This window comes from Gallinula chloropus (genome assembly GCF_964237585.1).
Source record: "Gallinula chloropus genome assembly, chromosome: 21".
In the NCBI taxonomy this organism is placed as follows: domain Eukaryota; kingdom Metazoa; phylum Chordata; class Aves; order Gruiformes; family Rallidae; genus Gallinula; species Gallinula chloropus.
This window is the reverse complement of record NC_140106.1, coordinates 6,552,281-6,575,539: the sequence shown is the minus strand read 5'-3', so window position 1 is coordinate 6,575,539 and position 23,259 is coordinate 6,552,281. Positions and strand designations below refer to the sequence as shown.

The 23,259-nt window shown below is 52.1% G+C and overlaps 2 protein-coding genes across 2 annotated transcripts; one reads left to right on the top strand and one right to left on the bottom strand.

Moving 5' to 3' along the window:
* Nucleotides 1-1,339: 1,339 nt before the first annotated feature.
* LZTS1 (leucine zipper tumor suppressor 1) lies at nt 1,340-4,292 on the top strand (the record flags this gene model as incomplete). The annotated part of the gene is made up of 3 exons (XM_084273930.1): nt 1,340-1,690; nt 2,074-2,895; nt 3,627-4,292. 3 exons carry the CDS (start codon nt 1,340-1,342, stop codon nt 4,290-4,292), a joined length of 1,839 nt encoding a protein of 612 aa, XP_084130056.1.
* A 5,940-nt stretch (nt 4,293-10,232) lies between these two features.
* Nucleotides 10,233-19,703, bottom strand: ATP6V1B2 (ATPase H+ transporting V1 subunit B2; the record flags this gene model as incomplete). Its single annotated transcript, XM_084273969.1, has 14 exons — nt 10,233-11,908; nt 12,031-12,160; nt 12,283-12,387; nt 12,478-12,560; nt 12,906-13,056; nt 13,475-13,598; nt 13,827-13,924; nt 14,308-14,409; nt 14,536-14,675; nt 15,164-15,241; nt 15,340-15,433; nt 16,050-16,148; nt 16,997-17,052; nt 19,595-19,703. 14 exons carry the CDS (start codon nt 19,701-19,703, stop codon nt 11,766-11,768), a joined length of 1,512 nt encoding a protein of 503 aa, XP_084130095.1. The 3' UTR covers nt 10,233-11,765.
* Nucleotides 19,704-23,259: the final 3,556 nt, after the last annotated feature.

Below are 23,259 nucleotides of genomic sequence, written 5' to 3'. Positions count from 1 at the left end.
GCCCAGAGTGGGAGCTTTGAGCTGTTTCTCACATGCCAGGAGAGCAAACACATTTCCAATCTCATCATCCCATGCAACTGGGATTTAGCTCATTTCGATTATGCACCAACGTCTGCCCACCAGCAGCTCTTCCTCCTCCCCACCTCATCCTTTACTTATCTAAATGGAAGGTGCATCTCCATTATAGCCCCGGCACTGGGAGCCGACTGACACAGAGGCCACCAGCAGCCAGGGTTTTTTTTCCCTTTCCTTCTTATTTTAACCCCATAGCACAGAGAATGAATGCACAGCCCCACATACCTCTGAACCGTAACCACGACACACACACACACGCCGCCGCCTCTCGCCTTCTTAAGTGCTGCACAGACATTAAGCGTAATTAAGCCTCACAGCATCCCTTTTCAGGTAGGTTAAGAGGAGCACAGATAATTGGAGAGAAATCAGGGAGCGAGAGGCTGATGCAGGAGAGGTTGTGACTGCAGCTTGCGGCACCGAGTGCGGCTGTCAGGAGGTGGGAGCCATCCAGCACAGAACAAGCAAGAGGCATGGGTGCTTATTGAAGTCAGTGCCTTCTAGGCACCTAAAAATCTCAACAAATCTCTTTTCCTTATTTTTTAGAGACTCCTGTGTGTGTTATAACTCTCCTGGCCCCATGCAAGCACACCATAACCTGAAGGTCCCAACGAGCAGGGCAGGATATGCCCGTACAGCCTGGAGCTGTGCTACAGCAGCTGCCGGCCAGCCTGGGGGCTGGAGGCAACTGGAGGGGGGCTGCTCAAGCATGGAAAGCCAGGCTCTTCCCTGCTTTCCTGGGGCTTTGGCAGAAGGATGGGGAAGAGCAGCACAGGGCTGGCAGCAGGGTACCAGCCTCAGCAAGAGCATCCCGCTCCCTGTGCACACACCCGCGGACCGACCGGCTCGCCTGCACACACACCCCCACCCTGACACCCACCGGTCCATCCCCCAGACACTCACATGCTGAGGGGTGCCAACCCCTCCAGCACACCTTGCACAAGCCCCTTCACACGCCAGCTTGTACCCAAACACACGTGCAAGAGGTGTGTTCCCACACCTGTATCACCACTGCTGCCCAACCCAGGGGCACTGAATGGCACCCGCCTCCCAGACCGCTCTGTCTCACCCCTCTCTCTTTGCCTCACCCCTCTCTCTTTGCCTCACCCCTCTCTCTTTGCCTCCCCCAGGCTCGCAGCTCCTGGGCGCAGTGACATCACTGCTATGAGCTCAGCAGCGCCCATCTCTACTCGCTGCCCGGACCCCTCGCCGCGCGGTTCAGCCGGGCTCCGCTCCCCCCGCCGCATGCCCCCCGCCCGGGAGCAGCATGGGCAGCGTCAGTAGCCTCATCTCCGGGCACAGCTTCCACAGCAAGCACTGCCGGGCCTCCCAGTACAAGCTCCGCAAGTCATCCCACCTGAAAAAGCTCAACAGGTACTCGGACGGGCTGCTCCGCTTCGGCTTCTCCCAGGACTCCAGCCACAAGTCCAGCTCCAAAAGCAGCAAGAATGAGGACTTCTTTTACATCAAGGTCAGCCAGAAAGCCCACGGCTCCCACCGAGCGGACTATACCTCGCTTGCCAGCGGGGAGCTGGGCAGCCAAGCCGGGACAAGCGGCATGGATTTCGGGACGCCCACGCCGCAGAAGCTGATGCCCTTTCCTGGTCAGCTGGAAGTGGTTAGTAGGGGGATGTGGTGGTTCCAGAAGTTGGGGGGATGCCCCATGAGCTGCATCCACCCTCAAAGCGGGTCCTGCTGCAGGCTTTTCTGGGTCCAGGAGAAAGCTCAGGGACAATAATAGGTTGTGCTGAGGAAGCAGGAGGAGAGGGGTGGTGGGGAGGTGCCGGGGCCACCCTCTGCTTTTGGATCGGACGCAGGATCCGTATCCTTTAATTTCCAGACACGCTGTTCGCCTCCCAACAGAGGCAGTTTTATCCATCAGCATCCTCCTGAGCTTTTGGCCCTTGCTGGGGACCCATCCTGTCCTTGGGGGCAGAGGGATGGGGGAGGGCGGATGACACAGTGCCTGTCTGTGCTGACACGCTCTGCTCTTATCCCCAGGGCGCAGAGAAGCCACCTGCACGGCCCACCGCCTTCAAGCCGGTGCTGCCCCGCTCCAGCGCCCTCCTGCACTCCTCCCCGGAGAACGGGGGCCACCTCTCCCAGCAGCTGCACCCCCCAGACAAAGGCAAGGAGCAGGAGCTGAAGCCGGTGCTGTGCTCGGGGGGTCTGTCTGACTCCGGCAGGAACTCCATGTCCAGCCTCCCCACCCACAGCACCAGCAGCAGCTACCAGCTCGACCCCCTCGTCACTCCCATGGGCCCCATCAGCCGCTTCGGGGGCTCGGCCCACAACATCTTGCAGTGTGCCATCATCCAGGACAGCAACATGATGAGCCTCAAGGCCATGTCCTTCTCTGACGGAGGTAACAAGATCCTCAACCCTGGCAAAGGCCCCCACCATCACGCTGCTGATAAGACCACTTGCATCCGTTCGCCCATCTCCACGGATGAGTCCACCATCCAGGAGCTGGAGCAGAAGCTGCTAGAGAGGGAGGGAGAGCTGCAGGAGCTTCAGTCGAGCTTCGAGGAGAAGGAAGTCAGCTCCTGCCAGGCTTACGAGGAGAAGCAGCGGCGCTGCAAGGAAGAGCTGGAGGGCCTCAAGCAGAAATGCAACAGCAAGCTCAAGCAGACCTCGCAGAAGACCCAGCGGACACAGCAGGTCCTTCACCTCCAGGTATTCCAGCTGCAGCAGGAGAAGAAGCAGCTCCGGGAGGAGCTGGAGAACCTCATGAAAGAGCAAAACCTCCTGGAGACCAAACTGAGGTCCTATGAGAAGGAGAAGACCAGCTTCGCCCCGGCGCTGGAGGAGACCCAGTGGGAGGTAAGCAGTGCTGGAGCATCAGGGCAGCCAGCGCTGAAAGCAAAGCATGTGCATGGAGGGGGATAGCTCTGGCCCTAAGCAATGACCCCCACGGCTCTTCTCCATGCCCTGCCTGCATCCAGCAGCCCCTCCAAGGTGCTGAGCACAGCAGACAGCATGTGCATTAAGCCCAGGCTGTAGGAGACAGACATTAAAGCTGAGGAGAGCCCTAGTCTGTCACGTGGAGGCATAATTGAGCTGCCCCTCTTAAACCCCCAGCACTTCTCATCACTTCAGGAAGCAACTGCTTCATTAAAACCCCCAGGCATTAAAAGAGCTTCACGTTTCCAGCCTCCAGCGCGGGGGCTTTCAGGCTGCTGTCCCCAGAGAAGCACTCGAGCTGCCTTCCCATGTGTGGATAGGCACTACTGCTGCTTGCCACGGTCATTTATTGGAGAGCAGTAAAGCCTTCCACTCTCCTCTTAAGCTTGGGGTGTCCCTCCAGCCCCCACCCTGGGCATAGTTCCCTGTGCTGGGGCATCTCCCTGTGGGTGGGATTTCCTGGCCGGGGTCTCCACATGCTGAACCCCAGTGTCCTGGCTTTGCTGATCCCCTCTTGTAGTTGGTACAGTGCTGTGTTTTGGATTTAGTGCGCAGGGTGGAACCATGACACCCAGCATGGTTTGCACAGGGGCACTGTGGGCTTTCTCCAAGGCACAGCCCTAACTCAGGTGCTGCATCCCTCCCCACAGGTCTGCCAGAAGTCGGGTGAGATCTCCCTCCTGAAGCAGCAGCTGAAGGAGTCCCAGACAGAGCTCAACACCAAGACCACCGAGATCCTCAGCCTGAAGGCTCAGCTGAAGGAGGTGAGGATGAAGATGGAAGGGCTGGAGATGAAGACCCAGGACCTGGAGGGCTCCCTGCGCACCAAAGCCATGGAGCTGGAGGTGTGTGAGAACGAGCTCCAGCGCAAGAAGAACGAGTCGGAGCTGCTGCGGGAGAAGGTGAACCTGCTGGAGCAGGAGATCGTGGACCTGCGCACGGAGCTCTCTGTCCTCAAGGACCAGCTGAGCGAAGCCCGGGAAGTGGCCAGGCCCTGCACCATGGTGGACGATGCTCAAGCCCTCCAGGGAGAGGTGGAGAGGCTGAGGGCAGAGCTGAAGGCTGAACGGGACAACAACGAGCAGATGACCTCCGGCTTCCAGCACGAGCGGCAGACGTGGAAGGAAGAGAAGGAAAAGGTGATTCACTACCAGAAGCAGCTGCAGCAGAGCTACCTGCACATGTACAAGAGGAACCAGAACCTGGAGAAGATGCTCCAGCAGCTCGCCGCAGGGGAAGATGGGAAGGAGCCCATCGAGCTGGACATCCCTGGTGCCGACGTCCCTTACGAGGACATCATCGCCACCGAGATCTGAGCCAGGTCTGCCTCCTCCTCCTCGCAGCTCAGGGGCGGGCGTCTCTCCCAGGCCAGGAGCTCTGCCCCGCAGCTCAGCCTGCGCCATGTACAGTTCAGATGAGCCATGTATTTATTAGTGGAGCTGGTGGCCTGGCCAGCTCGCCAGCCCTCCTCCCCGCATCGCACCACGAGGGTGCTCTGCGCTGCCTGTCGTGTTACAGAGGTGAACAAGCAACTCGTGCCAATGGTGACGTGCCAGCAGCTCCCCCTCGCCCCCCTTCTGCCCCCCTGTAGGACTGAGAAGCCGGCGATGGGAACAGGACTCCAGCAAGTAACCTCCTGTCGGGTAAGGCGATGATGCAAAACTCCCCAGGGATGCTCCACTCCAGGCTCGGAGGGATCCTGTGGCAGCACGGATGGGAACGGGGACACCACAGTCCTTCGAGAGGAATCGGCCACGGCACATTTCCAGCCCCTCCCTGCTCACAGCCCAGAGGAAGCTCCACGCTGCTCTCACACCTCCTTGACCTTCCTCCAGTCAGTGCCGATCTCCAGGGTGCCACGGGACCCAGGAGCTACGTCCTGCCCCCAGCGCAGGCTGCACAACACACACACCCATCCTCCGGCTGCTGCGGTGCCTCAGGAAGGACCCTGCCCACACACGCACACCCCACCTCGTAACAGCCAACACCCCCACTGAAATCACCTTTCACCCATGAGCACAGCCCACCCCACCCCTCAGCCATGGAGACACCTCCATCCCTCCTCCCTGGACCCACGCAGCCACAGCGAGCCCGGCGTTCCCTGAGCTGATGGACAAGGACTCGGTGTCCCTTTTCTCCAGCTGCCAGACCTGCGACTGGATTTAGGAATTACCAGAAATTCCCAAGCCGCAGCCTGATCCAAGGAAGCAGGGAGTGGAAGCCGGTTGTGTTTGCCCCACACTCTCTCACTTGCTCCCTCCCAGGATCTCCAGCTGCCTTATCTCCTCCCGTGCCTTTCCATCCACGGGATCCCAGCAACAGGAGCTGGTCAAAAACCAACCACTAATATTTCGGTTTCTACCCCAGCCCTTAAAATTCCCTCCTGCCACTGGCAAGCGGGTAACAAGGCTCCACTGCACATCACCAGCGGTGACTCCTGTCCTGCACGGCTCGGCACGGGCCAGGTGGGAATCAGCCAGCATCCAGCTTGCCAGGGTGGAGGTGTCCAGCCAGGGCCACTCTGTGCAGTGCAGTGGTATTTTGACTGCACTGTGTCTGTTTACCTGCTAATGAGCTGGGCATCATCGCCCAGGAAGCCCCATCCCAGGGTTACAGGGAGGGGGTCTTGCATGATCCCATCCCATAAATTCGGCCAAGGGCTCCACGCTGCGCACAAGCAGCAAGATTCAGCATCCCTCACCCTGCTCCAGCCAGCCTGTAGAGGCAACACACAGAAACCAGTCTGTGCCTTTTGCACCCACCCCCGAGCACCCCCCACCACGTGCCGCCCCGCGGCATCCCGGCCGGTCCCGGTGCCAGCACACAGCACGAGCCCATCCTTAGCCATGGTCCAGTGGAGAACAGCCAGCCTCAAACACCAGCTCCAGCCCTGTGGCTGTAGGTCAGGGCCACGTCAGGTCAGCCAGCCTTTGCCCAGACCTGCTGTGGGGTGGTTTGGAGAGCCCAAAGTTCGGGAACAGAGGGTGGCACCCAGCTCCGCTCTGGCTCAGCCAGGCCAGAAGGGATTTTCTGCATCATCCAAGCCATAGCCCTGCACAGAAGGCTCTGCACCCCCTCCGCACCCCACATCAGAGCCAGAGCACGGGCAGCCAGGAGCTTTCTAGTGCCAAACACCCGTGGGGGATACCGAGGGGAGCAGAGCTCTCCCCACCTTGCCCAGCCCTGCTCCCGCTCCATCCAGCCTCAGTGACACCATCCCAGCTCCCCGTCGCCCCAGCCCCGTGTCCTCCCCAGCCCCGTGTCCTCCCCAGCCCGCGCTCTATGGTGTGAGGCGTGGCCGTGCTGCCTTTGCACAACGCTGTGTGTGACCGTCCGCATGGCTGGTGTGTCTCTCCCAGGGCCCAGCCTGGGCTCAGCCTGTACAGAGAATTATTTTTCTGCAGGTTTATTTTTTTTTTGGGTTGTTTTGGGTTGGTTTTTTTTTTTTTTTTGATGTTATTTCTGGTGACTGATGTAAACTACTGGTAATTTTATGTTTTTATTTATAAATAAATTTTTAAAAACTTCTCCTCCTGGAGGGGCTGGCGTGGCAGGGCTCAGAGGGTTCACATCGCTGCTTGGTGGGGATGCAGGACAGCGCTTGGCTGTGCCCCTCTCACATCATCCTCCTCCCCAAGCCACAGCCCATTTATCACACCCCACCCAGGTCCCTTTGGGGACATCCTTCCACCTGGCCCTGCTGGTTTCCAGCCCTTCGAGCCGTTATCTCCGCCGTGCAGCTGGGATAACCCATGCATGGAAATAAACCCTCAGCGTGCCTCCGGCAAACACAGGGGGGAGCGGAGAGGAGGTGATAATCTGCCTGGCCCTGCTCCCAGCCCACACCCCCGCGGGCCGGTCTCCATCCCGACCCTGCACATCCCAAAGCCCCAGTGGTCCCTGACCTGGGTCCATCTTCCCAGCCAGCAGAGCCACTGGGAATGGCTTCAGAAGGAGGGCTGGGGGCTCACACCACACTCGAGCTGGGCCGTACCCCCTCCCCAGAAGGGCACCCAGCACTGGCACCCAGCTCCCCCCGTGGCTTCCCAGGGAAAGCGCTGTGCTCCCGCTGCCGGAGGCGGGAGGGAAGTTTATTTTTAGAGCCTTTGAAAGCCGCTGAGGAGGAAGGAGATAGAAACCCGCACGCGAGGGCTCTCTGCTGAGCATCACGTTCTGTTACACGTCACCTCCAACCATCCCCTACCGGGCTGCAGGGTGCTGCCGGCTTGGCCAAGCCCTTCCCAGGCTTCTCCATGTATCTGGGTCACGGGAGCAGCAAGGAACAGCCCCCCACCCCGAGCTGGCTGTTATCCCTGGGGATGTCCCTGTCTCACAAAGGTCACAACCGAGTTGCAGACACTGCGGTGCAGTAGAACAGAGACTTACCAGGGCTTCACAGCAGCAGGAGTCACGGCAGGTCCAGGAGCTACATCCCTCAAGATGCATCTGCTTCCTTGGTAAGAGCCAAACCTCCAGCCCAGGAGACCCTAGCCTGCTTCTGCCATTAAAATGAAGGTCCCACCCATTTCCCACCAAACCCCTAATGATTACTGATCAGAAAGAGCTGTGTCCCACCCCAGGGAGAGCTCAAAGCATCCCCTGCCTCCAGTAGCAGCAGCAATCAGCTCTTGTAGGGCTGCTGGGTGCCAGGAGCAGGGCTGGAGCAGAGGGATGAGGATGCTGTGAGGTTGCAAGGAAAGCAGAAGAGTGGAAAACAGCTTCAGCCTGGTCCCTGCTGCCCTGGAAGGAAGGAGCAAAGTGCAGACAGTATCAGGGCAAAGCTTTTCCCTCATGCCCAGTGATTCCCCTGTGACTGGTTGGACACAAATGGAATGGCACAAAGTTAGCTGAGGTGATGGGGGGCAAAGCAGGAGGAGCACCGGCTCATGCATCCATCCCCCTGTCACAGGGCTCCCTGCCTCGTCTGTGCTTTGGGTGAGCTCCACTCCAGCTGCCCATGTGCCAACCACCCTCCGACAGAAGGAGCCTGAATGAGTTGTTGAACTAATCAGGGGATGCAAATAAGCTTCAAGACAGAGAAGAGCTGATTTGCATCTTCTTTTAACACGCCGGTGCCACTGCGCTGGTTTCTGGCTGGGGCGGGGGGAGAGCAGGCAGAGTCAGACCTAAAATCTCAGCAGAGACAAGACCAGGGTTGCCTTTGAAAGAGCAATTAAATGGAGCCACCTCACGCTCTCGCAGGGTCGGAGGCAAAGCTGCTTTTGATGTGCAAATACCCTGCAGCAGCTCTCCCCACCAGCCTGCTCCCCTGCCTTGCATCTGCCAGGCCCGACTGGAAACCCAAGGGGCAGGGTGTGTGTGGGGGGGGTGTGTGGGGGGGGAACGTGTCCAGTGTTTGCTCTGCTCCCTCCTCAATGAGCCGACAGCTGGCGTGTGCTGCTCACAGGGCCCGACTGGCTGACATCAGCTGGTGCAGGGGGGTCAGACCCCCAGGCAGTCCTCATTAGTCATTACCCACCCCCAAAAAAGCTCAGAGGGAAAGCAAACAGCCTGTAAATGCAGCCAGGCAGCAGCTGGGGGATCAGCACGGCCCGTTTCACGTGGTACCTGCTGTCTCCACGCCGGGAAAGATGGGGCTGTTTGCTCAGCATCTGAGAGCCGAGCCAGGAGCTGCCCGATGAGACAGCCCGGCCCGCTGCCACGGAGAGGGGCACCCCGTCCTCCCAGTCCCCCCGTCCTCCCAGTCCCCACTGCCCCTTTGCCTTCTCATCCCTTTTTCCCAGCAAAGGGCCCTGGTCTCAGCTCAGCGGCAGCTGCTGCAAGCCCCAGCCTGCTCGCAGAGCCCGCGGCTGACGGGAGCTGGAGCTGTGTCTGTCGTTCCTCCCTTCCCAGGGCCCGCACCAAGCTCAGGCTCCGGCAGCTTCTGGGCTGTGGGACCGGCTCTGCCATGGCCCGAGGACCTGCCTGTGCTCAGGGTGACAGCGAGTAACCCAGAGCCCCAGCCCTGCCCCTGCTCCCCACAGGCATCCCTCAAAAACTCGGGGGGTCAGCGGCATCCAGACAGGCTGAGGAGCACCCCCAGGAGCCCTGCTGCTTCCAGGGGGGCTGATTGTTTCTGAAGTTAAGCTGCTGCCTAAACATTTAACAACAAAGCAAAGTCATTTCCAGGGGACAGAGGACCTGCAGCAGCTGATGCAGGAGCCCGCATGCCAGAGCTGCTCCCCAGCCTGGCCAGAGCCTCAGCAGACATCTCCTCCTTCCCCCTTTGCTCCCATCAGCTGGGAATTAGCAGAGCTTAATTGCTGTGAATGTTCTTTTAATTGCAGAAGCGCTTTTGCTTTGCACTGAACCATTTTGGGAGCAGTGTTACCCCTTGGGCAGGCACTGCCAGCTATCTCTGGGGATCACGCCTGGCTCCCCAGCCCTCACCCCCCTTTTGAGAGCATTCAACCTTCATCCCCAGAGCCTGGGACCTGCTGCAGGACTCCAGGAATCCACCAGACTTTGGAATTTCTCCTTTTACTCGTGTTCTCAAACCCCACATGAACAGATGGCAGCCCAGGGCCTTGGTTATGGAGCTGTGCCTGTGTCCTAACCCTGGGCTCTCCCCTGTTAAGCTGGGGGTAAACAGCCAGGAAAATGTCAAAACAGTTTGGAAGAAGACTTTTTAGCTATGGGATATGCTTTTTGTATACTAAATTCTCCTTCCTCTGCATTAAATGAACAGTCTGTCCAGCTCTGGGGGCGAATTAAACCCCTTATTTAACACTGATGTCCATGCTGATGAGAAACAGCACAGGAGCATGGTGTGTTTCTCATCAGGACACACCACACCAGCCCAGGATGAGGATTTTTATTTTGAAAAATGAGCTAATGTCTTTAACCTACCTCAAGGACTCTACTGCTGTAGAAGAAACAGCTCGAATTACAGCTCAGTACAACATTTATAGGAGAAAACCCACGGCAGCCTCAGGCTTTTTATCAGTCAGAACAAAGGCTGTTTACAGCGGGTGTCAGCGCAGCACGGATCAGGGCACAACTCTTTCAAGCTGAACAGCCAAGTCAGCACAGCAGAAAGGTCTCTCCTCCCTCACAGAGCCACTGGGACTGATGTGCACGCTGCCCAAAGGAGACCTCTGCTCTCTGGAGCGCATCAGGAACAATCCCACCCCTCTCCCTGTCTCTGGTGGATCTCAGCCTCTCACCTTCCGTGCTACAGGATGCCCTGGCAAACCTTGTAAGTTGTTTTCAACCCCAGAATCACAAGAAGCTTCTGTTTTGTTCAACACCTTCCATATTTAATTTATTTAGATATTCTCTACATTAAAGTATTCTCATGCCAACAACTCCCAACCTCCCATCCCCTCGAGAAAAATAGACTTGACACAGCTTTAGGGTGGAATGCACTGGAATAAAGTTGCTATTGCATCCAAGTTACAGAGAACACTGAACAAACTATAGAGAGAACCGCACACAGGAGACGTCAGGGAAAGCTGGAATTAGTACACTGTCGTTTGAGTCATGTTAGCACCTTCCTAGACAAGTGCTGAAGGCGTTTAGAGAGGTGCAACATGCTTTGGTTAGCTAGACCAGAGCTTAGACTACAAGAAGCCTGGAAAAAAGCAAGCAAGCCTGCCAGCACTGGGCTTAGAGCCTCATCTGAACCAGTTTGAAAAGGAAAACCAACCCAAAGAACAACACAAAAGTGAATTGAGCAGCCAAGCTTGCAGCGTTTGGGAATGCTGAGCTCTCCTGGCTAGCCAAACCTTTGCCTGGAGTGCAAACCACAACAGTTTCAAACACGAGTCTGGACCCAGTGCCACCTGGAAGATGCTTCATAGCAGAATTCAAAATATCCATTCCCACCCAGTCGCTTTCTCCTGTCGCGTGGTTTAGTACCAGACATGCTGTACAGCTCATCTCCCACCAGCACAGCTGTGTCAGGGATAGAGTGGGGCGTTTCACACCTCAGAATCCCTCTCAGTAGCAGCACAAAACCTCAGATTACCTACAGTTCCACCCATAGGACACAGCTGGCCTCAGAATGCTTTAGCTGCTGTTTTGTCTCTGGCATTTCCAGAATTCCAAGAGAAAAAAAAACAGGCCAAGTAGGAAGCTTGTAGAGTAAACTTCATATTTGAAACCTTTAATTCAGTCATTAAGCCTTGTCATGCTACCTTCATGTAGCAACACACCGGCCTGTGACCTCTAAAAAGACCCTTTGCTAGTGGAAAAGCACCTAGTGTCCTCTGTTCATGCCCACATTTAGAAATCTTAAGCTATAGGTGGAAAAAAAAACCCATCCACCTGCATTTTTCAGGAGTGTCTGCTGTCACACAGCACACTTACTGCAGATTAGCCTGGTCTTCAGGCACAACAGCAGGACAGCAGAGTGCCATCTGTCCTACCAGCAGCACAGCAACCCTGCACGGTCAGACTGAGCAGATGCTTTGGACAAAAGGAAGTCACATTTGCTCTTTTATGTTTTCCAAACCACGTGCTCCTGGTTGGAAAGGAAAGATTTGCAATTTCTGGTAATCCTCAGACTTGAAATGTCTGCAAAAGGTCCAGTTCAAAAAGAAAACCAACCCCAGAGCTTTGTGATAGCTATTGCACTTCTGTAAGAGCTGGCCTGAAATATTCTCCTGAAGATCCAGGCTTTGGAAGAAAGGATATTTTAAAATCTGGTATCAGTGTACGCTGGAACACTGGCACAAAGTCACCTATTCTTGGTTTTAATTGTAAGGGCGACAAGTAAACACCAACACATGAAAAAAGAAAACAAACAGCCTTTCACAGAGCAAAGAGTTAGAGAGATGAAGCTGTGGCTAGTGCTTTGCAGTTGAATCCCGAGGATAGAATTCAGCCAGTGTTGTCTGAGGGATTCTCTTCAGCATCTCCTTGGGGAAGATTCTCAGCAGCTGCCACCCGATGTCCAGGGTCTCATAAACAGTGCGGTTTTCATAAGGACCTGCAGAGAGCAGCCACAGACTGAAATAAGGGGCAGGGAAGCATCTCCCCACCAGGCAGGGCTGAGAAGCAGCCCTTCCAGGTGTCATTACACGCTGGGATGTTCGTGGAAGAGGCACTTACCCTGAGCAATGAAGTTCTTCTCAAACTTCTGCAGGAACTCCAGATAAAGCAGATCATCCGAGGTCAGCGCTTCCTCGCCAACCACAGCCTTCATGGCCTGCACATCCTTCCCGATAGCATAGCAGGCGTACTGGAAGGGACAGGAACAGAAGTGGTTGTTTACCTCAATCATCCAAGCAGCAGGGCTTGGCATGCCCTTTACGGGCCCTTCAGTGGAAGGTGTATTTGAAATACAAGGGGTTTTTTACACACCAGTTGGTTGGATACATCTGCATGATCCTTCCTAGTCATGCCCTCTCCAATAGCTGACTTCATCAGTCGAGACAAGGAGGGCAAGACGTTAATAGGTGGGTAAATCTGGAGGAGAGACATCCAATAGTTTCAATATTAACACTGCAAAGTAGTGCAGAGCAGCTTTAAATAGGCTACAAGCTGTGTGGTACACACCTGCCTGTTATGCAGCTGCCTATCCACATAGATTTGTCCCTCAGTGATGTATCCGGTCAAGTCAGGAATAGGATGAGTAATATCTGTAAGAACACCACAACAGTTTGACAGTTTCCAGACCTTTTATATCTAGCACTGCATTTAAATGATTTCTAGAGTAAAGTACCACCTGTCAGTACCTCCATATATATCACTAAGTGCTCTTATGCAAGGATTAGAGCTGTAAGCACTCCTGACAGTGGGCTGGAGAACGGTCCTGAAGAGGGCAAAGCATTTCTGTTAGCAGTACAGACTCAAGGAGGCAGCCCAGAGCTGCAACATCCACATGGAAACCTAAAGGCCACAGGACTTTATCTTGCTCGTTGTCCAAACAGCAGCAGTTTGCTCTAAAGGAAGTGCTAGGCAGTAAAAACACTTGAACAACTCACCATCGTTGGGCATGGTAAGAATGGGGATCTGAGTGATGGAGCCATTCCTGCCTTCCACACGCCCAGCACGCTCGTATATAGTAGCCAAGTCAGTGTACATGTAGCCTGGGAAGCCACGGCGGCCAGGTACTTCCTCTCTGGCTGCTGAAACCTGAGGCAAGCAGAGGAATGTTTCCAAGAAGTCAGATCAGTCTCACAGACCCTCTCCCCTAATTAAGCTACACTAGCAACCTGAAGTGCCTCTTCCTCACAGGCAATACCCAAACACAGCCACACAGACCCCTTCTAAGAGAAGGCTGTCACCACAACCATGTATGACAAGGCAAAATCAGAAACTGTGGTATCAAACTGCCCAACACCACCAGGCACAAGTCCAGGTATCACAGAGGCAATAGCTTTTTATTTAACTGCTGAGGATAATCCCAGATAATTAGTGATTAACTAAAAGCCTCACCAGCTATTTGAGAATGGTGTAACTTAATTGTAACTGCTTAAGCATAAGTTGACATTCCCCCTTTACACTCTGAACCCTTCCTGCCCACACCCAGCAGGAGTTAATGATTTCATACCTCTCGCAGAGCTTCAGCATAGGAGCTCATATCTGTCAGGATGACCAGCACGTGCTTCTCACACTGATATGCCAAGAACTCTGCTGTTGTGAGTGCCAGACGAGGCGTGATAATGCGCTCGATGCTGAAATAGAACAGTGGGACATTGTGACAAGTGCTTTCAGGCTGCAAGGTAACAGGCTGAAGTGACAAATACTTCCAAACCCCCTGAAAATCTGCTGCGTGCACCAACAGGAGTGCCAGCATTTCACTCAACCAGAGTGACACCTGGCAGGGCACCAGCGAGGCTTCAGCTTCCAGTTTACTTGTTCTTCCCGGCTTTTCCCCCAACCACCACAGTGTAACTACTCACGTTGGATCATTGGCCAAATTGAGGAACAGACACACGTTGTCCATGGACCCATTTTCCTCAAAGTCTGATTTGAAGAAGCGAGCAGTTTCCATGTTCACCTAAATCACAGTATGAAAGCATCAGTTCTAGAACATATTTTAGCATATTCCATTTTGCATCATATTACGGCCCAAACACCTCATTAATAATCCATAAACAATGTTATCTACCATGAAGACTCCTCTGCATTCCCAGAATGAGTTATTATTGGAATTCCAGGCTACAAATTCTAAGTTTAAGATACTTTATCAGTATACTTTACAGTACTTGTGGCCATCTGGGCTTTGCAGCCATTCAGCCAGCAAATTTAGCACTGTTTAGTTGTGTCAGACCTACTTAGTGTACTTTTAAACCAGTAGAAGTCTGAAATTAGACACTGCTACTCTCAGCACTGGCTTACTTATTACACAAGCATCATTTTCCTCCCACAACACTGACTTACACCCATAGCAGCAAACACAATGGCAAAGTTTTCTTCACTGTAGTCCATTACATCTTTGGATTTCTTCACCAAGCCAGCCTGGCGACAGATTTGAGCTGCAATCTAAGGGGGGAAAGAATAACATTTTGGTCCATCTGTACATTTGATACCATCACACAGACCAGACTTTAACTTTTTAACCCCAGTGAAATGCAAGGCACTGTTTAGGGAGCAGCTTTGAGTACTCACTTCATTGTGGGGCAAGCCAGCAGCTGAGAATATGGGGATTTTCTGTCCCCTGGCAATACTGTTCATACCATCTATGGCAGAAATGCCAGTCTGAATCATTTCTTCTGGGTAGATACGACACTGGGGATTGATTGGTTGTCCTGTTACATTTGAGAGAACACATGTTATTCCATGCACAAGTTTGAAGCTTGTTCAAACTACCACTGACCTCCAGCACCATCTCTAAGGCTCACAGCAAAAGGCACAAACCTCACTGTCAGACCTACAAATCTCTAGATGTGCCTGATCAAACCAGAGCCTTTTGTAGATCCCAAGCCTCTGGCATACTATGGGCATGTAAATAGTAAGGGTGCTTTCAAGAAAAGCCCGTGAGGTTATTAGCTTTTTATCTTTGGAGGCTGTATAATTAAGAAAGCCTACACATACTTCAAAGAAGCTCTTCCAAGCATTACTGAAAACAGTTATTTTCTGCTGCCTGATCGTCCTGCACTTGTCTAAATTTGAGTTTGATGCCACATGTACTTAAAAAAGAAGATTAAACTCCCTCTAACAGTTAGATTCTGTGTTCAAAAGTCAGAAACACCAGATTTGTCTTTAACTCCATACCAGAAATGGACAAGGGACATACCCATGATGTCAAGGAAATCTTCAGCCAAAACAATGGGGCCTCTGTCTATAGGTTTTCCTGATCCATTAAATACTCTGCCTGCAATAAAAAGCAACAAAATCAAACTGTAAATTACTGAAAATCTGTTAATACATGAGGAGTCTGCTCCTTCTTCCAAGCAAGATGCAGGTGCTTACCAAGCATGTCCTCAGACACAGGGGTTCGAAGAATATCCCCGGTAAACTCACAAGAGGTTTTCTTAGCATCAATACCTGAAGTGCCTTCAAATACCTGTACATGTAGCAGAAAAAAAGCCACCCAGAAGAAAGGAGTAAGTATTGTGCTTTACAAAACACACCAGTCCTCTGCTTCACAGCTTGAGAGCTTAATCAGCCACAGGGCAGAAAAGCAAGGCAGCGCTCTCTGTGCTGAGGACTTCAACAGCAGCTTGCTGGTACAAAACCTTATAGAAAAGAGAGTTTAAAGGGAATTCATGAGGTGTATCAGCAGCAGCCAAGCCCAGTGCCATTCCTTTGATCTCAAGCATTCCCCTTTGCCAACAGGGTAAAGTTCTTCAGATAAGAATTAACATTAACAAGAAACAGCTGCTTAGAAGAAATACCTGCACCCACACAGCACAGGGGCTGGTCTTGAATCTAATAAATACTCTACAATTACACTACAATTCCTTTCATCTACGGGGAGATGCAACTAAAAAGTCACCGTGCTCCAGTTTTCCATCTTGTAAAATTACTGTGAGTGCAAGTGGCAGGAATAAGTAGGAGACTTTCTAATTTACAGAGGCAAAAGAATGTATCACAAGACAGATCTGACACGGCTCAGGCACACACTGATCCCCAAAATATTCCCCTGTTGCAGCCAGAGACAGTCCTGTCCCAGCTCATACCTGAACCACTGCTTTGGAGCCACTGACTTCCAGAACCTGCCCACTTCTTCTGGTGCCATCAGGAAGAGTCAGATGGACAATCTCTGCATACCTAGGAAACTGAAGACCAGCAAGAAAAAACATGTCAAACATTAAAACCCAGAAGTGTCATCAACCCAAAGTTATCAGCTTCAAGCAAGCTCAGGCTTAGCACCTACTTTTTTTATATAAACTGATTTTAATCATCAAAACAAAGCTCACTAAGACAAGAAAAATGTATCAGGCCAAGGCCATTTTTACAGGGACTGCCCAGCATTTGCTCAGAGCTGCAGGAAGACCTGACAGAACCTGGTCAGAAAAACCCCAGCAGCCCAAACTCACGAACACAAAGCTGTGATGTGGCATCTGACAAGATAAATAAGCTGGGTTTTGCCTGCATCTGTTGCTTACCTTCAACAGTAACTTGTCAGGGAGTTGAAAACAAGCCCAAACTGTTTACAGTTCCCTTTCACAGAGCACTTAAGCTCTGGTAACAAAAAGGTCAGGGAGGAATTGAATAGGTCTGTTTCTGCCTTCTGGTTTACATAACATTTTGGGGGGTTTGGAAAAATTGAAACAGTTTCTTTCTCCAACACTTTGAACCACTCTCCCTTTCTTCCAGGAGATGGACAACACTCCTTAGCTTTACAGCAACTTGTGTCTTCTCATGTCTGTCAGCAGCCTTGTATTAAAATTGCTCAGCAGACTCAAGAATTTCACAGGGTCTGGATTTAACCTGTCACAGCTTCCCATAAACTCTCCCTCAAAAACCTTTATCCATTTAGCATCCCAGGACATATTTAAAAGACAGGTAGACAAGGGGCTTAGGGATGGATATGGTTTAGTACTGGTCAGGTATAGTTGGACTTGATGTTCTCAAAGGTCTTGTTGAACCTGATGATTCTGTGATTAATAATCTGAGTCTTTACCTTAACTTGATCCAAGATAACCAGTGGACCGTTCACACCAGATACAGTTTTGTAAGCTGAAAGAAAGCAAGCCACAGGTCAGGTACTTCCTCAGAACAACAGAAGTCTCCTCCATAATATTTTCCAGGTTTCATTCCCAGGTTTGCATGCTGTGGGCTGAGCTCTGTACCACTTCTATGTTCATTATGAACTCTACAAGAAGGATTAGGTACTGAACTGTGTGGCCAGTGTGCTTTTTGCTGCTCCTTGCAAAGCACCTGAGGTAAGATTAAGACAGACAATACCACCCTTTTCTTGTCTGTCACAGAAATGCCCTGCCAGTCTATATCCAGAGGCAATCTGAACGCCACCAATAGTCTGTAAGCTTGACATTTTAGGCTAAGCAAAACAGACTGTTGCAAAGTCTTTAAAGAGCAGACATAACATCCATAACTTCTGATAAAGGAGTAATCATGGGTGTCACCACAATTTACACCCAGCAAGTGGTAAGATGACCTTAATATCAATACTGAACTTCAAGGTTGCTTTGTTGTTTAACCACAGAAGTGTCCTGCTGCACAACACTGAAACACAAAAGCCTGGCCTTAGTGAAGCAAGGACACCTCAAGTGCTGATCAGAGCTTCCCCAGTAAGCTGTAGGTTTGGAGCACTGGGGAAAGAAAGTTTTATAAAGCCTTTCCTGGCTCCTGAAAAAAGGTCAGCACACTATAAAAGGCTGAATTCATCTCAGCCAGACTCCTCCTACTGTTGGGTTATCCTGGCTTATCTTAAGGACTGACACCTGATAGATTGAAGGCCACACTGAGCCAGCTCACCAGAAGGCTCATGTCTTAAACATCAGCACTTAAACATTAGCACTGCACACAAACTTCCTGAGGCACTGAATGCCCAGAGCTCACCTCCATCAGCCCAGCTTCACTTGAGCCACAGATAAAAGTAAGGTTGAGTCACAGCTTTATCAGGGTCACAAGGAACAGTGACCAAGAGTGACTGTTAATCACTTATCCCTGGGAGGGAAATATGAGCAAGTGGAGCCATTTGCAGAACAGGAGACATCCCAGCACCCGTTCCCAGTCATGCTCCAAGGCAGAGGAATCAGGCACTCGTGGTACAAGGGAAGATCATCAATTCCACCAGCACCAGGCCCCAGGGAATCATCTGGCTTAGACACTTCAGCCTGGCACACCCACGGTGTGCTGTCTAGCCCACCAACACCATGGTGTTTACACTTAAGCAAACAGCTTGAACTGTTGCAATGTAATCTCTTTAAGAGCACCAATCAAACCTGCATCAGATAAGGGTTGAGGGTCACTGGGTCTGAGAGACAGTCTAAGGCTGGAACACCTACAACTTGGTTTTAACTCTTGTGACAATCCTCCTAAACACTGAGGCACAACATGCATCCCTAAATTAGCCCTAATCAAAAGCACAAGCTGGGCTGCTCCTTCCACCCAAGCAAGAACTGCACAGCCATTGTGCTACAGAGAGGATGCTGCTTAGACTGCACCAGCCTGCAGCCCACTGTCCACGGGAAATGGAAAATCTTATCTTGAGCAAAGCATTTCATCCCATGACTGTCTCATGAGCACTTCCTCCTCAGCCAGCGGGAAAGGGCTCACCCCCCTTGCTTTGCCCACAAGAAGATATTTCCTTTATATCAATCAGCATCAATTCCCCTTGAAAGCACCTCACCACAGACTCAAAATTCCCGTTTCCAGTAAGACCAACCAGCTCTATGACAAGCCAAAAGCAACCAGAATGTTTTCTACACCCAGCCTGCAAGCATCTTCAGTTTGAGCTAAAGCCAAAACCTACATGGGAACACAGGAGCTGAATATGAAGTCACCTTGGCTCCAACCTTGACAGAAGGCTCTGCTCCACACAAAGCACAGCAGGAATGGTAACGACAGGTTTGGCTTTCAAACCAGACTGACGTTTCCAAAGACACCACTGCAGAGAAGCTCCCTGGCTACACCTCATAAGCACTCCCACTATTCTGGTAGGGAGGTAGACTCGCTCCTGAAATGACTACCTAGAGCCAAAAGGAAGGCCACAAAAATCACACCTTCAAGCAACTTCGAGCCTCCCCCAACTACACTGCAATAAAGGCTCTTTCAAGACTACTGTGTTTCCTCTTTTCCACCCCATTTCTCAACCTCGCTTTACAGAAACACGGTCCACACCATCCCGTAAGGCCCGCGGCCGCTTTCGGTTCCTGCTGGAACGCTCGGCTCCTCCTGACGGGCAGCGGAACGGCCTGTGCTACCCGGCGGGCCGCAGGCTCCCGCCCGCAGCCTGCGACCCGCTGCGGCGCTCAGACAGACCGCAGCCGGGAACGCGGCGCCCGGCGGAATTAAAAGCCCAGCTCCGGGGGCAGAGCGGCGCCCAGAAACCCCACACACAGAGCCCCCGGACAGCCCGGCGCCTGGGCCTCTGGGCAGGCCGGCTCTGCGCCCAGGAGCGGCCCAAGGCGCCGGCCTCACCCTCCGGACCCGCGGCCCGCCCGGCTGCCCGCGGCCCGGCGAGCGCCCGCCCCCGGAGCAGGCCCAGCCCCCGAGGCGCCCCGGGAAACCCTCCCGCCGCCCGCCCCGCACTCACTGAGACGCGGCTGCGAGATGTAGTCGCGGGTCAGAGCCGCCACCTGCTCCCGCGGCCCGCCGGGCCCGGCGCCGTTCACCAGCCCGCGGACAGCCCGCACCGCCGCCATCTTCCCTCAGCGCCCGGCCCCGCTCCCCGCCGCGCATGCGCTGATATAGCGGCGCCGCGCAGGGCCCCGCCCGCCCGGAGCCGGGGCGGGGGAGCGGCGGGAGCTGTCCCGGGTGCTGCGGAGCGGCCGGAGGGAAACGGGGGGAAGGAGGGGAAAGGGGAGAGGGAAACCAAAGAGAAGACAAAGGAAAGAGGAAAGAATAAAAATAGGTAAAAGAGATAAAAGAGAAAAAAGAGAAAAAAGAGAAAAAAAGAGAAAAAAGAGAAAAAAGAGAAAAAGGAAAAAAGAAAAGGAGGGAAAAGGAAAAGGAAAAGAAGGAAAAGGAAAAGGAAAAGGAAAAGGAAAAGGAAAAGGAAAAGGAAAAGGAAAAGGAAAAGGAAAAGGAAAAGGAAAAGGAAAAGGAAAAGGAAAAGGAAAAGGAAAAGAAGGAAGGGAAAGGGAGAGAGAGGGAGAGGAAAACAAAAAGGGAAAGGGAAAGGGAAAGGGAAAGGGAAAGGGAAAGGGAAAGGGAAAGGGAAAGGGAAAGGGAAAGGGAAAGGGAAAGGGAAAGGGAAAGGGAAAGGGAAAGGGAAAGACCCCACTTGCTTGGGTAGCAGGGTTTGGTGTCCTTATACCTCAGGCTCAAGGCTCTGCTTCAGTCTAAGGCAGCACTTCAATCTGTGAGTGTGGGGGCAGCAGCCATGGGGAGAAGAAGACAAGACACTGGTACAAGTGTTCAAAGGACAGAACCAGAGCTGCCTCAGAGCTGCCTCACCCCTAAACCTTTAATTTAATAAACGAAAGACAGTGGGTTATTTGTAAACACCTTTTTCCAGCAATCCAGCCTTCACACATGCTAAGTTTTAATGGCATTGTTAGATGGTATGGAGTTATTTGATGTTAAAAAACAATATTCTATCATCTATGTCCAAACCAGAAATACATTTTCAAAGGGAAAATGGCAATTCTGTGTAACAAAGTACCAGGCACTGGTGAGACTGATGGGAAAACCACTAAACACAAGAAACTGTTTGCCTAAGGAGGGAGCAAACACAATAAATAACCCCGGACAAAGGGACAATGCTGTCGAGCGGATTACACACAGCAGTGGAAGGCTCTGGCTGGGATTCAGCTCTCCTTCTAACACAGTGTGACCTCCAGCATATTAGTGAACTCTCCGGTCTGTTAAAGATCAAAGGGACTTAAAACATGAGCCAGAGGGCTGAAGTCACCCTTGAGGCCTGAGGCCTGAGGCCTTGCTGAATGGCAGCCTCAAGGGTGACTTCAGCCCCCTCTCTGCTTTGCAAACTGCTTCCACCTGTGTTCAAAGCCCGGCTAAAACGTGGCCCAGGGATGCAAACTCCAAAACAGAGCCAAATATTTCTATACAGCTCATATCATGTGAGAGGACGATGCAAACAGGAGAGCAGAAGCCAACACGGGGCAGCGGTTCCAGTGCTGGGGAACCAGAAACCTTCTGATAAAGGAAGTATCAGCACTTGAAAGTGACTTTAAAGGAAAGCATGCGTTTACAGGCGCCTGTTCCAGCCTGTTGTGTTCACCTGAGCTGTTGCTATTACGACTGTAAGCCATTTGTCTCATGCTGGGTTGTAAAACGCTGCTTTGTGCTGGTACAGAGGAGCTCTGATGTATTTCACCACATCTCTGACTTGAGTCAGCAGCAGAGGGCGATGGTCTCTACAGCCAGGGGACAGGAGATGGGACAAGGGGAAACGGCAAGAAGCTGTGTCAGGGCAGGTTAACATTAGATATTAGGAAATAAAATTTTACTGAAAGAGTTGTTGGGGCCTGGAACAGGCTGCCCAGGGAGGGGCTGAGTCACCTTCCCTGGATGTGTTTGAAAAAAGGGTAAATGAGGTGGTGCTCAGCAATATCATAGAATCATAAAGTCATAGAATGGCATGAGTTGGGAGGGACCCCAAGGATCACAGAGCTCCAACCCCCTGCCACAGGCAGGGACACCAACCTCCAGGCCTGCAGCTACACAAGGTTGCCCAGGGCCCCATCCAACCTGGCCCTGAACACCTTGAACACATTCACTTCTCATTACATCAGAAATGTTTGCTATACTTTACTACCTCAGTCTGGCCAGGAAGAAAACTGTAGTCATCTTTTATTTTTTTTATAGGGCTATTGGAAAAAAAAAACCACCCACCAAACTCATGGGAAAAAATTATATATGGTTATAAAAAACCCAAACAACAAAACTCAAAGAGAACTGCCTGGAAAAACTGGATGGAGAAGTGGAAACATTCCCAAAGCATGTCTGAATAAGTCTTCCCATCATCACCACAAAAACAAGTGCTGGGACAGCTCAGTGTCCTTCAGCTGCCTAATGAGATGGTGTGCTGACCCTGGGGGCTACAAGAGAAAAACCAAAACACGACAAAACCCCTCAAATCACTGTCTCCACATGCCCCTCCTCAGCTGAAGAAGCTGAATTCTTTTCTCTCCAGAGCCCAAGGCAGAGCTGAGCAATTCTGAGCTCCCTCAGCAGATGGTAGTGCTGTACTGCTCATCCCCTGCCTGCTCTGCACATACTTAGAAAGTCATTTCCAGGCCTAGCCATTCGATTCTCAGCTCATGAAACATATTTAAAGGCTTCAACTCCTGCTCTAATGCACACCCAGGGAATTCTCGGGGAGGATGTACTCATCTCACGTTATTGGCAATAGGTTTTGGCTGTGTTGAAGCCAGATAAATGGCCTCAGTGGCAGATTTACACGCCAACAGAGGAAAGGTGAATATGTTGAGGATTTATTTTCCTTCTCTGCAGTAAATCTCTGTATCCTGAATGAGTGATGGCATCAGTTTCGGTTTAAAAAAAAAGAAATCACAGAGTAAAGTGTCAAAAGTTTAAGAAAACAGAAATGATGGAAGAAAAGAGATCACATTGGAAGTGGGATTTGCAGTAACTCACCCATGCATGGATATCACTTCACATCCAGATCTGCTTATGAGAAACTGGCCTTGTTAGTCCAAGACATCTCTCCTTGATCCTGGAGATCAGACAGACAGCATTGGGAAAGGCTGTGAACTGGCACTCCACCATCAGCATCTTTCTGTGGGGAGGAGGCAGGGGCAGAACTCGGATGCAGAGGGAACACAACCTGTGGATACCCTGTGGAAAGACAAGATTGCCCTGTACCTCTCAGGAAACACAGGCTGGAACAGTGCATTCTGCCCTTAGAAATACTTCCATCCACTATGAATGCTCATCAGCACACTTAGAAAGCCTTGAAAGCTGAGCTACACTGTGGATTAGGCAGAGACCTTATCAGCATCCTATGGACCAGCCCACAGCCTGAAACCCAGTGACGTAAGTATCTCCCTTTTCCTATTGAAGGTTTCTTTTGGTTTATTTTCCTTCAAATTCAGCACATAACTGAAAAACCTGCCTGAGAAGGGATGTTTTGGAGGGAGCAACTTGTACCACATCCCACAGGAGCAGCAGCGACTCTGGTACTACCTGCACTGGGGAGTGCTGGACCTGCAGCTCCTTCCCAGGCTGGAAAGCAATGCATTTCCCAGGGCCAGTTAGTGGTGCCAGCCTTGC